Source organism: Sarcophilus harrisii, chromosome 1 (assembly GCF_902635505.1).
Source record: "Sarcophilus harrisii chromosome 1, mSarHar1.11, whole genome shotgun sequence".
Taxonomy (NCBI): Eukaryota; Metazoa; Chordata; class Mammalia; order Dasyuromorphia; family Dasyuridae; genus Sarcophilus; species Sarcophilus harrisii.
In genome coordinates this window covers 292,669,841-292,684,002 of record NC_045426.1, presented here as the reverse complement: position 1 = coordinate 292,684,002, position 14,162 = coordinate 292,669,841, and the positions used below count along the sequence as shown (strand labels likewise).

At 31.4% G+C, this 14,162-nt stretch overlaps 1 protein-coding gene across 2 annotated transcripts in view; it reads right to left on the bottom strand.

Annotated features, from left to right (window-relative positions):
* The window catches only part of SYK (spleen associated tyrosine kinase), a 154,704-nt gene that overhangs the window by 19,044 nt on the left and 121,498 nt on the right, over positions 1–14,162 (bottom strand). For both annotated transcript variants that reach the window (XM_031943755.1, XM_031943761.1), the window contains 3 exons: positions 10,865–11,054; positions 8,145–8,285; positions 4,343–4,455 (listed from right to left, as the gene is read on the bottom strand). In XM_031943755.1, coding sequence (XP_031799615.1) covers positions 4,343–4,455; positions 8,145–8,285; positions 10,865–11,054 — 444 coding nt within the window. The remainder of the gene's footprint in view (positions 1–4,342; positions 4,456–8,144; positions 8,286–10,864; positions 11,055–14,162) is intronic.

Here is a 14,162-nt window from a genome sequence, read left to right as displayed (position 1 = left end):
GAAAGTCATCTTAACTTGATCCATTACAAGGTAAATATCTAAATTCATCATTCTAATATTGTTAAATATGGCCCTTAAATAATTGCAAATTACTTATTGTTTCCAATCCAATGTGTATATATGTATAAAAATACTTGTAAATTTCCACATTATATGAAAATATCTATATATGTACAATGATGCAACCAAATCCTCAAATGTCATACTAAACCCAAATACTGAATTTAAAAAATAAACAATAAAAAAGAAAACACAGATGATTAATAAATATAATCTGCATTAATGCTAAGATAAGACATGAAAAAAGAGAATCAAAAGAAAACACTGTCTTGAAAACTAAGAAAGAAAGCATTAACGAAAAGAAAGTGATTGACACTGCAGAGAAGTGAAGAAGATAAAAAACAATCATTGATTTGGTTTTTAAGTGATTAGTAAGTAGTAAGGCAGCTAGATGGCACAGTGAATCCACTGTGTCCTGAGTACTGAGCCTGGAGTCAGGAAGACTCATCTTTCTGAGTTCAAACCTGTCCTCTCACATTTCCTAGCTATGTCATACTGAACAAATTATGTAATCTTGTTTGATTGAGCAGGTATCAGGGCCAAGATGCCACTTTTCCCTTATGTGTCTTAGCACAGCATCAAGTAAACTACTGGACTGCTGTGAACCCATAGCATAAAGGTTCCCTGTGGGTCTCAAGGAAGCATCACCCCAACAACAGGCAAATAGCCATAGTCTACAGAACCTAGAACAAGATGGGTGGGATAGTGCCCTTTCCACTACAGGAGCAGAGTTAAATTTAAAATAACCAAAAATGCTGGAAAACATAAGCAAAAAAATTGACCACAGAAAGTTATTATGGTAAAAGAAAAGATTCAGAGACAAACTCAAAAGAGGACAACAATCTCAAAACACCTTTCTTTAGAAAAATGTGAATTGGATTCACGTTCAAAATAACTCCTGGAAGAACTCATAAAGGAGGTTAAAAATCAAATAAGAGAGGTAGAAGAAAAATTGGGGAAAGAAATGAAAGTGATGAAAGAGAATAATGAAAAGAGTTAAAAATTTAGAAAAAAAACTCAACTCCTTAAAAAGTAGAATTGGCCAAATGGAAAAGGAGCTTAAAAAGCTAACTGGAAAAAAAACTGCTTAAAATTAAAATTGGGCAAGTAGAAAGCAGGAGAGGATCTGGAAATCATACTTCAAGAATTTATTTAATTGATCACCTCTAAAAAGGGATCCCAAAATGAAAGCTCCCAGGAACATTATAGCCAAATTGCAGAAATGCCAGGTGAAGGTAAAAATATTGCAAACAACAATAAAGAAGCAATTTAAATATTGAGAAGTCATAGTCAGCTATAAGATCTAGAAGCTGCAACATTAAAGATCAAAGTTCATAGAATATGATACTCTGGAAGGCAAAGGAGATAGAATTGCAACCAAGAATAACCTACCCAGCAAAACTGAGCACAATTTTTCAAGAGAAAACAATAGTCATTCAGTAAATTAGAAGGCTTTCTAGCTTTCCTAAGAAAAAGACCAGAGTTCATAAAAATTTGATCATTATACATAGCAACAAGAAGATTATACAATGATCAATTCTGATGAACATGACTCTTTTCAACAATGAGGTGATTCGGGCCCATTCCACTGATTGTGTGATGAAAAGAGTCATCTATACCCAGAGAGTGAACTGTGGGAACTGAGTTAAGGATCACAACATAGCATTTTCACATTTTTTGTTGTTGTTTGCTTGCATTTTATTTTCTTTTTCATTTTTTTCCTGTTTGATTTGATTTTTCTTGTGCAGCAAGATAATTGTACAAATACATACACATATATTGGATTTAACATATATTTTACCATGTTTAAAATATACTGGATTACTTGCCATCTAGGGAAGGGACGGAATTGGAACACAAGAATTTGCAAGGATTAATGTTGAAAAATTATCCATGCATATGTTTTGAAAATTAAAAAGCTTTAATAAAAAAGGAAAAAAAAAACAATTGTATCACTGAAGGGAAAGTGAGTTACAGAAAGAAATAGAGATCAAACCCATATAAGTGGTAGACCTCAAATAAAATCAGGGAAAAAATTCTTTCAGGGCCAGATTTTTTCCTCTCAGAACTAAATAACTCCAAGCCAAAAATAAACAAGAAAAAAGTTAAGGAGGTGAATAGAATTTTAGAAAAATTAGAAATGACAACTCTCTGTTAAAAAAAATTGAATGGGGATAGAAAAGTATAGAACTTTTTTTTTCCAGCAACACATCGCATCTCCACAAAAAAATTGAACATGTAATAAATCCTCTAAATGAAATGTAGAAAGATAGAAACATTAAATACATTCCTTTCAGATTATAACCAACCAAATTATAACTGATTAGAAAACAACAACAAAATACAGCAGCAAAAGATAGAAATTCCACTTAAATATAAAATATTTGGTAGTCTGCCTGTCAAGACAAACTCAGGAAGTGTCATCACAATTACAAAACAATTTTCGTACAAAGTTGGGTATAAATAATGGGAGAATATCTATTGCTCATAGGTAGGCTGACAATTCTATTTAATTTATTTATACAGTGTCACACCAATTTACTACCAAAACATTATTTTGTAGAACTTAAAAAAAATTATCTGGAAAAACAAAAGGTCAAGAATATCAAGGCAATTAATGAGAAAAAATGCAAAGGAAGGTGTCCTAGCTATACCAAATCTCAAAGTATAATTTAAAGTGATGGCCACCAAACTATCCAGTATTGGATAAGAAATACAGTGATGGGACAAGACTGTGATAAAAACTAACTATCTGACAAAAACTTCTGCGAAAACTATAAAACGACTAGGCATAACTACTTATAGACCAACATCTTACACTTTAGGTTCATGATTTAGACATAAAGGGTGACATCAGAAGCAAATTAGAAGAGTTTTATAGAACAGTTTACGTCAGATCCATGGAGAAAGAAGGAATTTATGACCAGATGAAAGAAAGAGAACATCACAAAATGTAAAATGGACTATTTTGATTACATTAAATTTAAAAGGTTTTATAGAAATAAAATAAATGCAACAAAGATTAGGAGGAAAGCAAAAAGCAGGGAAACAAATTTTACAGCAAGTATCTCTGATAGGCTTCATTTCTCAAATACATAGAGAACTAAGCCAAATTTATTTGAATATAAGGCATTTCCCAATTGATAAAATGATCAAAGCACATAAATTGATAGTTTTCAGAAGAATCAAAATTATCTGTGCTCATATGAACAAATCCTTTAAATCACTTTTGATTAGAGAATTACAAATTAAAACAACTCTGAGGTAGCATATCACACCTGTCAAATTGGCTAATGTGACAGAAAAAATGATAAATGTTGGAGAAGATATGGGAAAATTAAGACACTAATGCAATACTGGTGGAATTGATCCAACCATTCTGGAGAGTAATTAGGAATTAAACCAAAATAGCAATCAAAGTGCATATATTTTTGATCCAGCAATACCACTACTAGGTGTGTTTGGGATACATCCCAAAGACATTATAAAAATGGAAAAAGATTCACATGAACAAAAATATTCATAGCAGCTCTTTTTGTGGTGGCAAAGAATTGGAAATTGAGAAGATGCCCATCAATTGGTGAATGGCTGAAAAAGTCGGGGTATATGAATATAATGGAATGTTATTATGAATGCAATGGAATGCTATTACACTATAAGAAATAATGACCAAGTGGATTTTAGAAAAAATGTTACACAAATTGATACAAAGTGAAATGAGCAAAACCAGGAGAACATTGTACAAAGTAACTATAATATTGTGTGACAATCAACTATGAATGGCCTAACTATTCTCAGCAAAAGAAAAATCTAAGAAAATTCCAAAAACTCATGACGGAATGCTATCCACCTCTACAGAAAGAACTGATGGACTGTGAATGCAAATCAACACATACTATTTTCACTTTATTTTTTCCCCTTTTAGTCTGTTTGTTCTTTCACGAGATGAAAATGTTTTACATGATTGCACGTACGTAACCTATATCAAATTGCTTACTGTTTTAGGAAGAAGTGGACAATTAGTGTGGCACTTATCTTGGAAATGGGAAAGAAAATGAGCAAATGCTCAACTATGACCTTCCCTTCTCAAAGCAGTTAGTCCTTTTTAGAGAGTGTTTGGCAATTCCTAAGATATCTATCTATGCCACCTAGTGGTGAGCAGCATTTAGACAAGCTATGTGTACATACATATCTTATACAGGTCCATACATATGAAAAAGAGGGACCTGACTAATTAAATAAAGCAGTTTTATAAAGCAGTAGGGTAAAATTTTTTACTCACTCGTATGTCCAACATAGTTTCATTAGATCATAAATTTCACTTGGACAACCTGTAGGACATTCCATCCGCTCTCCTTTTTCTAGCATTGCTGAAACTTCACTTCCTTTCATTCCCTAGAAAAGTGAAAGGGATTTGAAGCAATCAAATAGATATGTATAGTAACTATTTCTACTGCAATTCACAATAAAAGTATTCAAGTATGTTTATACCAATTTCTTTGATTCAAGGATTTTAAAGCATCATAATCTACACATTTATTTCATGATGATGGCCATCATCATGATGGAAAGTTAATTAGGCATATTATCTTCAGAATTCATTACAGTAATAACATACAGTAATGACATCAACTCTGATCAAACAATTCATCGATCAATTTACAAGCATTCGTTAATCACCTGTCATATGTCCAATATTGAACTAAGCAATAGTAATTCAAAGGCATAAGTGAAACAGTCCCTACCCTTTAATTAAGAGAGAGCATGTTCTTTATGTAAAATATACAAAATAAATTGATGATACTTTGGGGAACAAAATGTTCTAATATTGGTGCTATGGTTTGTTAGAAAAGGTTTTATACAGCAGATAGTACATGAACTGAATCTTGAAAGAAATCTGGTATTCTGAGAGATAGAAATAAGGAAGGAGTGTATTCCAGAGATGTGGTACATCTAAAGCAAAGTCATGCAGATAAGTGGTAATGTATACAGATTAGCAAATTGGTAGATATACTGGATTACAGAATAGTTGAAGAAGTACAGTGTGACAGATCAAATGTAAGAAGGGGAATAGTGTTAGATTTACATGTCAAACATAGAAGTTTTTTTTTTTTTATTAATTAGAAGAGGTAATGTGACTTATTTTAAGGAAATTACTGTGGCTGTTCTATGGAGGATAGAGAGAGGATAGAGATGGGGAAATTAAATGAGATACAGTGTAGACAAGAGGTGATAAGGGTTTAAACTATTGTGGTAATGGTGTGAGAAGACAGAGAGAGATGTGAGTGGTGTGGGAGATGTAGAGATAAGAACAAGATTAATGACTGATCAAATATTTGGAGTGAGAAATTAAAGATAACAATAGTGCTGGTAACCAAAGTCAACAGAAAGATGGTGGTGTACTCAACAAAAAATATTTGTAAGGGGTAGGTTCTGATATAGGGATAATAAGTTCTGTTTTAAGTTTAAATTCATGTTTGAGTATAAGACATCTATGAGACCTCGATTTCAAAATTTTTAATAAGCATTCTGTGATGTGAGATTAAAATTTAGAAGACAATAGGATTGTGTAAGCATAGAAATTGAACCTGTGTAAAATGCCCAAGTTAAAGAAAAGAGTGATTAAAATCCAAATTATATTGAACATATGAGTGAGAACAAAATGTTCCCCTCTGTCAAAGGACAGAGCCTTGAAGAAAAACCAAAGTTAGTAGATGAAGAATCAGCCAAGAGGACTAAGAAGGAGCAGTCAGATATCTGTGAGGCTAATCAGAGACTCTGTCCAGAGAGGAGAAAAGAGGAGGCAAGTGTGGTCAACATTTGTCAAAGCCTTCAGAGAAATTAAGAAGGATAATGGTTGAGAAAGGGCCAATAGCTTTGTCAATCAAGAGAGCAGTTTCAAGTGAATGAGGAGGCTGTTAAATACTAAAATGCAATGGATTAAAGAGAGAATAAGTGGAGATTAAAAGACATAGAATGTAGAAGACTTTTAAAAAGAATTTGGCTAAGAGAAAAAGAATAGACATAGAATGATAATTATCATGGATAGCAGGATTTAGTGAGGGTTTTTTAAAGATGGAAGAGGAATGAGTGCATTAGAGACAGTGCAAAGAAACCTGCAGTTCCTGTAGACAATAGGGAAGGAATCTGTAGTAGAGAGACACTAAACATTATAGAGAGTAGACATAACTGCGGGTGCAAAGAGGTTATATTGCTGTCAAAGAAGGGAAAGGATTACATTAGCAGAGTATTAAAGGGGTTGGCTTTGTTAAAGAAAATAGATTTTTTTTAAAATCTGTGACAAAGGAAAAGATGATATGGATGATATCAAGAAATAGTGATATAAGGAAGAAAGGAGAAAAGGGATCTTTTGGTGAATGATTTCTTTAGTCAAGTCATTTAGGTGAGAGACACAACTGGGAGGGCACTGTAAAACACCTGATGAAAGAAGAAAACATTTTAAATAGTCCACAGTAATCAGCAGTATAGAGAATTAATTAGGGAAGAGTGAAAGAGTTGAATTTTCAAAATGAAAACCCTATTAAGATCAGCTAAAATATAAATTTAGTAGATATGATTTGCAAAGTTTTATGACTTCCAATTCTAATCAGTAGAATGTGAGTAGGAATGATGGCAGAAGCTGGGAGCAATCTAGGATTAAAATTTGTAAAGGTGCGAGTTTTGTCATGGTGTGAAAGAAGCAAAAGGTTTTGAGAGTAAAAACTGATGTCTATTTAAACTGGCTCATTAAAAAGGTCAAGATTAGGAAGTAATAAGAATATAGGCAGAGCAAGAGTGATGATCTGGTGAAATACTGAAGGATAGAGAGATTGCATAGTGAGAACAATAGGTTTAAGAGAAATAAAGCATAGAGAGATGGGATAAAAGAAAGTAAAAATTTCAGAGTTCTTTACTAGGGAATTGGAGGGTGTGACTATTTTTTTGTGTGTTTCTGAAGAAGAATGGAGGGATAAATCAGACCTCAGTCTTACAGAGTGAATGACGAAATTTGGTTATTTAAGGAAATGTTGGAATGTTGAAGTCCAAGTAAATAATCAGAATCTGGCTTAAGTGATAAATCTGGATAGAGTATATATAAAAGAAAGAAAGGGTGAAATTTTTTTCTTATCTAACTTAACTCTTTGGAAATTACTCAGGCATCAGACTGAAAAGAAACATAATGAATAACAACTCATCAGTAACCCTCATGCATTGTTATGTTATTGATAAGTAGTATTTTCACTTCTATGATGAGGATAAAACTATATTTCTAATATCACTTTATAAATCAACTTTTTCTTTTTTACAGTATCACCTTACAGGGTTACAGATCAAAAAAGAAAATCCACATTATGTAATAGAACCTAAGTTATTACAGAGGGTTAATTCAATTAAAAGTTTTTCAATACTTCAAAAAATCCATAATTTCACTTTATCCTTCAACATTAAAAACTGAAAGGATCCCATGTCTTTGTAGACATCTCTGTAAGCCAAAAACTGTATCACTTAATTACCAACCTTCTGGTGATAAGGGTCTCCACACCTATCTAGGTTTGTACTTGGTAACAGCCAATAGAATTCACATGGTGATGGCAGAATCTTTGAGAACAACTCAAGATTATTTCCATAAAATGATGAGGAATTAGGAAAAAATACCTTAGTGGAGAATTTCTATAATAGTAGGTATAATTGTAGAGGAGAAAATAACTTCCTAGAAATTTGATTTTAATATGCTACAAAGAAACTCCTCAAATTAGCTGTTTCTAGGTTAAAAAAAAATAGCCACCACTTTAGCTCCCATACTCAAGCACATAGAATAAGAAATTCACGGTATTGTTCTAGTCTTATAGTATGGAAAAATTTCTATTTCAGAATGCCAAGAGGAAAATTTCAATAAATTAATTCTAATTTTAAAAAAAAAGGCTGAAGATGATTCTCTCATGCAACGCACATCTAGAAATCAATTTGTGCCATTTTAAATATAGTAGGGTGAGCTTTATTTCTCACTTGATTTATTTTTTGCTACTTACCTGAGTGAATGGGTACCTAATTAAATATATACTAACCAATTAATAATAACTCACTTTATAAGGCTTCTGTCCATAGGAAAATGCTTCCCACATTAGCACTCCAAAGCTCCAAACATCACTCTTACTAGAGAATTTGTAATAATTGATACATTCCGGAGCATACCACTTGACTGGCCACTTTCCATGAGTTTGTGCCTAAGAACAAATGATTTTATATATATATATATATATATATATATATATATATATATATATATACACACATATTATAAGAAAAGACCAATGAGTAACAAGAGAAATACTGAGAAATTAATTTTAATAAAGGGGATAAACCCAAAGTATTCCTGTGGCAATGGAACATCATAGAATCTATAGCAAAAAATAGGTTCACTGCAATGTGATTCTTCCTCAGAGAGAAAACTCTTTGCAGTTTAATACTTTAATCTCAACATCCCTGCAAATCTCTTTAGAAAGTTCCAATTTATAATGTAACAACTTTGAGGAAATAGGCACACATAAAACAATAACATATAAAAACATCAAGAAGTAGCAACAACACTGTATTTGAAGTTGGAGGATCTTTTATGACTAAATAAGGGAAGGAGTACATGACATAAGGTAAAGAAGTAAAAAAAGTAAAAAAAATTGCATAAACAAAACTGATGTAGATGAAATTAGAAGGGAAACTGAAACTTGGGGAAAAAATTTCACAGCATGTTTCTCTAACAAAGTTGTCCTTTCCAAGACATAAGAAACTGAGATGGTCAATGTGATACAAATGCAATTTTCAAGGGAATATATCAAAACTATTAACAACCATTGAAATGCTCGAAATCACTAATAATTAGATAAGCATGTTTCAAACTTTTTAAATTTAAAGAACCCTTTAAAGTTTTAAATATTGTCAAGAATTTTAAAAAGCTGGATTATATTGGATTAGAAGTTAAAACTCATTAATTAATTTATTTTTTTTGCTGAGGCAATTGGGGTTAAGTGATTTGCCCAGCATCACATAGCTAGAAAATGTTAAGTGTCTGAGATCAGATTTGAACTCAGGTCCTCCTGACTTCAGGGCTGGTGCTTTATCTATCCACTGTGCCACCTAGCTGCCTCAAAACTCATTAATTTTTAAAAATATTTATTAGTTTACTTAAAATAACAATAAACTCATTATATATTAACATGTATATATAAGACATCTCTTATGAAAAATAACAAAATTATGAGAAAAGTGACTGTTTTACATAACTTTGCCAAATTCTTTAATATTTGACTTAATAAAAGATAGCTGGATTCTCATATTTGCTTCTTTATTTAACCTTTTGGGATATGTGCTTTTTGTTTAAAAATATCAAGAAAATTAAGCTTCACATAGATATATAGATGAAACAGAGGGCAGTGTTTTAATGAGCAACTAATTTTTTGACATTATAATGAAAACATTTTTGATCTTGTGGACCCCATGAAAGGATTTTAAGGATCAATGAATTTTCAGAACTTCAAAATTAAAGAATGCAAATTAAAACAATTCTGAAGTTCTTCCTCATATCCATCATATTGTTATACATGGTAAAGAATAAAAAGGACACTTGTTGGAGAGATAGGGAAAATAAGAAAAAAAACAATTTCAGAGAAATTTGGAAAGAACTCCATGAATTGATGCAGAATGAAGTGATAACAATATGGACTACAATTTATATAATAATAGCAACATTATAAATAAACATTTTGAAAGATTAAAAACTCTAATAAATACATTGAGCAACCACCCTTCCAAAGATACAGAATAAGACATAGATGTTCACATATAGCCAATGTGGAAATTTGTTTTGCTTGACTATCCATATTTAGTCAAAGGGATTTTTTTCTTTTCTTTTTTCCAGCTTGAAGATGAAGAAATAAAGGAAGGGTAAGTATAGGGCAACAAACAGGGTCAATGAAGCAGCTTTTTAAAAATGCATAGAAATGAAAGACAAAAAGAATAAAAAATAAATTGCATGATTTTCAGATAGACATGTTAAATTTTTAAAAACTTGTTTTAAAAGACAAGCAAAAAGTACACAAAAGTTCTATAGATTCATGTACAAACTAAAGGCTTTTTTTGCTCTACTATGTACATAAAAATGACCATTTGAAGTTCAAAAATTTTTAAATAAATCATAAAAATGTTCCCTTTATATATATGGATAAGTATATATAAATATACATGACTTGTATTTTACTGTTTACTATTACTATATTATTATTTACTATTAAACTATAAAACTATAAATTTATTTACAAACTCCATAAGTAAAAGAACTGTTCAATAAACACAAGCCATCGTTTCTACCAAATTCGATCTATATAAATATATTGTATAAATTATATAAATATTGTATATATTGTAAAACTTGTAAAAATAATTTATAACTTCCTAATTCCATATATTTTGAAAGAGTAATGTAAGATGTTACATGGCTAACAATGGCTAGGGGCACCCATACAGAAAAGAAAAAGATTTTACTTTTTTTCTCTGTTTTATAGAAATGGCATTAAAGGGTTAAAAAAAGGAGCAATGGGTGTAAGACCAATGATTTGACAATTTGCAAAAGGTCTTATATAACTGTAGGAGACAAAAATTTTCATAACAAAGGATATTTTTGGCATATAATTGGTTTTAAATAATTTTTTAAATGCTACTGTTAATAAAATCATTGCAGAAAAGTAGATCTGAATTCCAGTTTTTTTTTTTAAAGGAAGAGTTACTAATGACATAGATGGAATATACTTACCTTGTAATAATTTTCATCAGCATTAAGTGCTTTTGAAAGTCCAAAATCACTGATTTTGGCATAATGTTGGGTAACTAATAAGACATTCCTTGCAGCCAGATCTCTGTGTACAAAATTGTTTTCCTCCAAATATTTCATCCCCATAGAAACTTGGTGAACCAGCTCTATGATATTCTTATCCTTGACATGCCTGAAAATAATAAACAGGTCCTTAGTAAGCCAATATTTAATTTTTATGACAAGAAAAAAAATACTGAAACAAAAACTTCTTTCATATAAACAACTCTAATAAAATTCATTCTTATTTTTTGTTTTTTAAAATAATTTTAATTATTTAATATTTCCCAATTACATGAAAAAAGTTAAAAATCTTTTTTAAAATTTTGAGTTCCAAATTTTCTCCCTCTTTACTAGTCTCCCCCTTCTTTGAGAAACAAAGAAATCTGATATATGAAGTTATGCAAGACATATTTCAATATTAGTCATGTTGCAAATGAAAATGCAGACAAAGAAAACAAAAAATAAAGTTTTTTAAAAAGTTAAATCTGCTTTCAGAAAGGCCTGGAGAGACTTACACGAACTGATGCTGAGTGAAATGATCAGGGCCAAGAGATCATTATATACTTCAACAATACTATATGATGGATGACCAGTTCTGATGGACCTGGCCATCCTCAGCAATGAGATCAACCAAATCATTTCCAATGGAGCAGTGATGAACTGAACCAGCTACACCCAGCGAAAGAACTCTGGGAGATGACTAAAAATCATTACATTGAATTCCCAATCCCTATATTTTTGCCCACCTGCATTTTTGATTTCCTTCACCGGCTAATTGTACAGTATTTCAGAGTCTGATTCTTTTTGTACAGCAAAATAACAGTTTGGTCATGTATACTTTGTGTATCTAATTTGTATTTTAATATATTTAACATCTACTGGTCATCCTGCCATCTGGGGGAGGGGGAGGAGGATAGGAGGGGAAAGATTGGAACAAGAGGTTTGGCAATTGTCAATGCTGTAAAGTTACCCATGCATATAACCTGTAAATAAAAGCCTATTAAATAAAAAAAAAATTAAAAAAAAGTTCAATCTGCATTCTCTCTCTGAAGGTAGAAAATATTTTTCATGATGGATCTTTTATAATCATCTTCTCAACACTAAAAGATTGTGATCACAGAAAGCTAAGGTGACAAGAAAGATCAAAATACACAGAAGATGATAGCAAAATCAAAGCTCCTACATCCAAAGCTTCCAAGAAAAATAAGAATTGGTCTCAGCCCACAGCAGAGTTCAAAAGGGATTTGAAAATCAAATAAGATAAATAGAGGAAAATTAAGAAAAGAATTGAGAATGGTGCAAAAAGAAATTCAAAGGGCTAATTAGGAGAATGATTTAAAAAGCAAAATTGGCCACTGAGGAAAATAATTTCGTAAAAATTAGAATTGAGCAAATGGAAGCTAATGCCTTCATAAAAAAATCAAAATACAATAAAACAAAACCAAAAGAATGAAAAAATAGAAAACAATGTGAAATAGCTCACTGGGAAAAACAACTGACCTGGAAAATATATGCAGGACAGATAATTTAAAAATTATTGGTTTACTTGAAAGCCATGATCAAAAAAAAAAAAAAAAAAAAAAAAAAGGAGCCTGTATATTATCTTTCAAGAAATTATCCAGAAAAAAATGTCCTGATATTCTAGAACCAGAAGGTAAAATCAAAATTGAAAGAATCCATCAATTACTTCCTGAAATACCCCGAAATGAAAATTTTACAGGAATATTATACCCGAATTCTGAAACTCCCAGGTCAAGGAGAAAAGATTGCAAATATTCAGAAAGAAACAATTCAAGTATAGTGGAGTCACATTCAAGGATAACACAAGATTTAATAGTTTCTACTTTAAAGGATCAGAGGGTCTGAATGATGTTCATAAACAGCAATGGAGCTAGGATTTCAACCAAGAGTCATCTATCTAGCAAAAGTTGGTATGATCCTTCAGAGGAAAAGGGAAAATTTATATGAAATAGAGATCTTTCAAGCATTCATGATGAAAAGACCAGCTCTGAATAGAAAATCTGGTTTTCAACTACAAGACTGAAGTGATAAAGGGGTCATCAGGAAAGGAAATCATAAGGCACTTAACAAGATTTATCTATTTAAATTCTTTCATGGGAAGATGATACTTATAACAGATAATAACTTTCTCATTAGAATCAATTCTCAGTTAGAAGTATCTATAAATAAAAGTCTGAGATGTGAGTTGAATATAAAGAAATATCTAAAAAATTTTTAAAAATCTAAAGGTGAGAGAGTATTACAAAGGGAAAGGGACATAAGAGGCAAGAAACGGAAAGGGAGGGGAGAGGGAGTGAATGGACTTTCACCAGAATTGACTCAAAGAGAAAATAACATACACACTCCAAACAAGTATAGAAATCTTTCTTACTTTGCAGGAAAGTAGAAGAGGAAAGGAATACGGAAAGGGGGAAAGGTGATAGAAAAGAAGGCCTACCAGAAAAAAAGCTGGTCAGAGACAAAACACTTTTGAAGAGGGAAAAGGTGAAAGGAAAGAGAGAATAGTAAAATGGGGGTTACAATGAGACAACAAGAATCAGTCAAGCAAAACCAAAAAAAAAAAAAAAAAAACAGAAAAGAAAAGAAAAAATAGAAAAAATGAGAAGTACCTAATTGGGAAAACAACTGACCTGGAAAATAGATCTAGGAGATACAATTTGAGGATTATTGGACTGCCTGAAATACATAATGAAAAAACAGCCTAGATACCATTTTTTAGGAAATCATCCAAGACAACTGCCCTGATATTATAGAATCCGAAGGTAAAATAACCATTGAAAAAATTCACTGAACATCTCCTGAAAGAGACCCCAAAATCAAAACTCCAAGGAATACTGTGGGTAAATTTCAGAACTATTGGACCAAGGAAAAAATATTACAAACAGTCAGAAAGAAACAATTCAAATACTAAGGAGCCATAATAAGAATTACTCAGGACCTAGCAGCTTCCATTTTAAAGGATCAAAGGACCTGGAATCTGATATTCCAAAAGGTGAAGGAACTTGGAATGCAGCCAAGAATAAATTACCCTGCTAAACTGAGTATTTTCTTTCAGAGAAGAAGATGGAAATTCAATGAAACTGGTGAATTCCAATTATTTTTGATGAAAAGACCAGAGCTAAACAACAACAACAAAAATTTACTTCCAAATATACAACTCAAGAAAAGCATAAAAAGGTGAAAAAAAATTTGACAACTATATTTTTGTTATGGATAT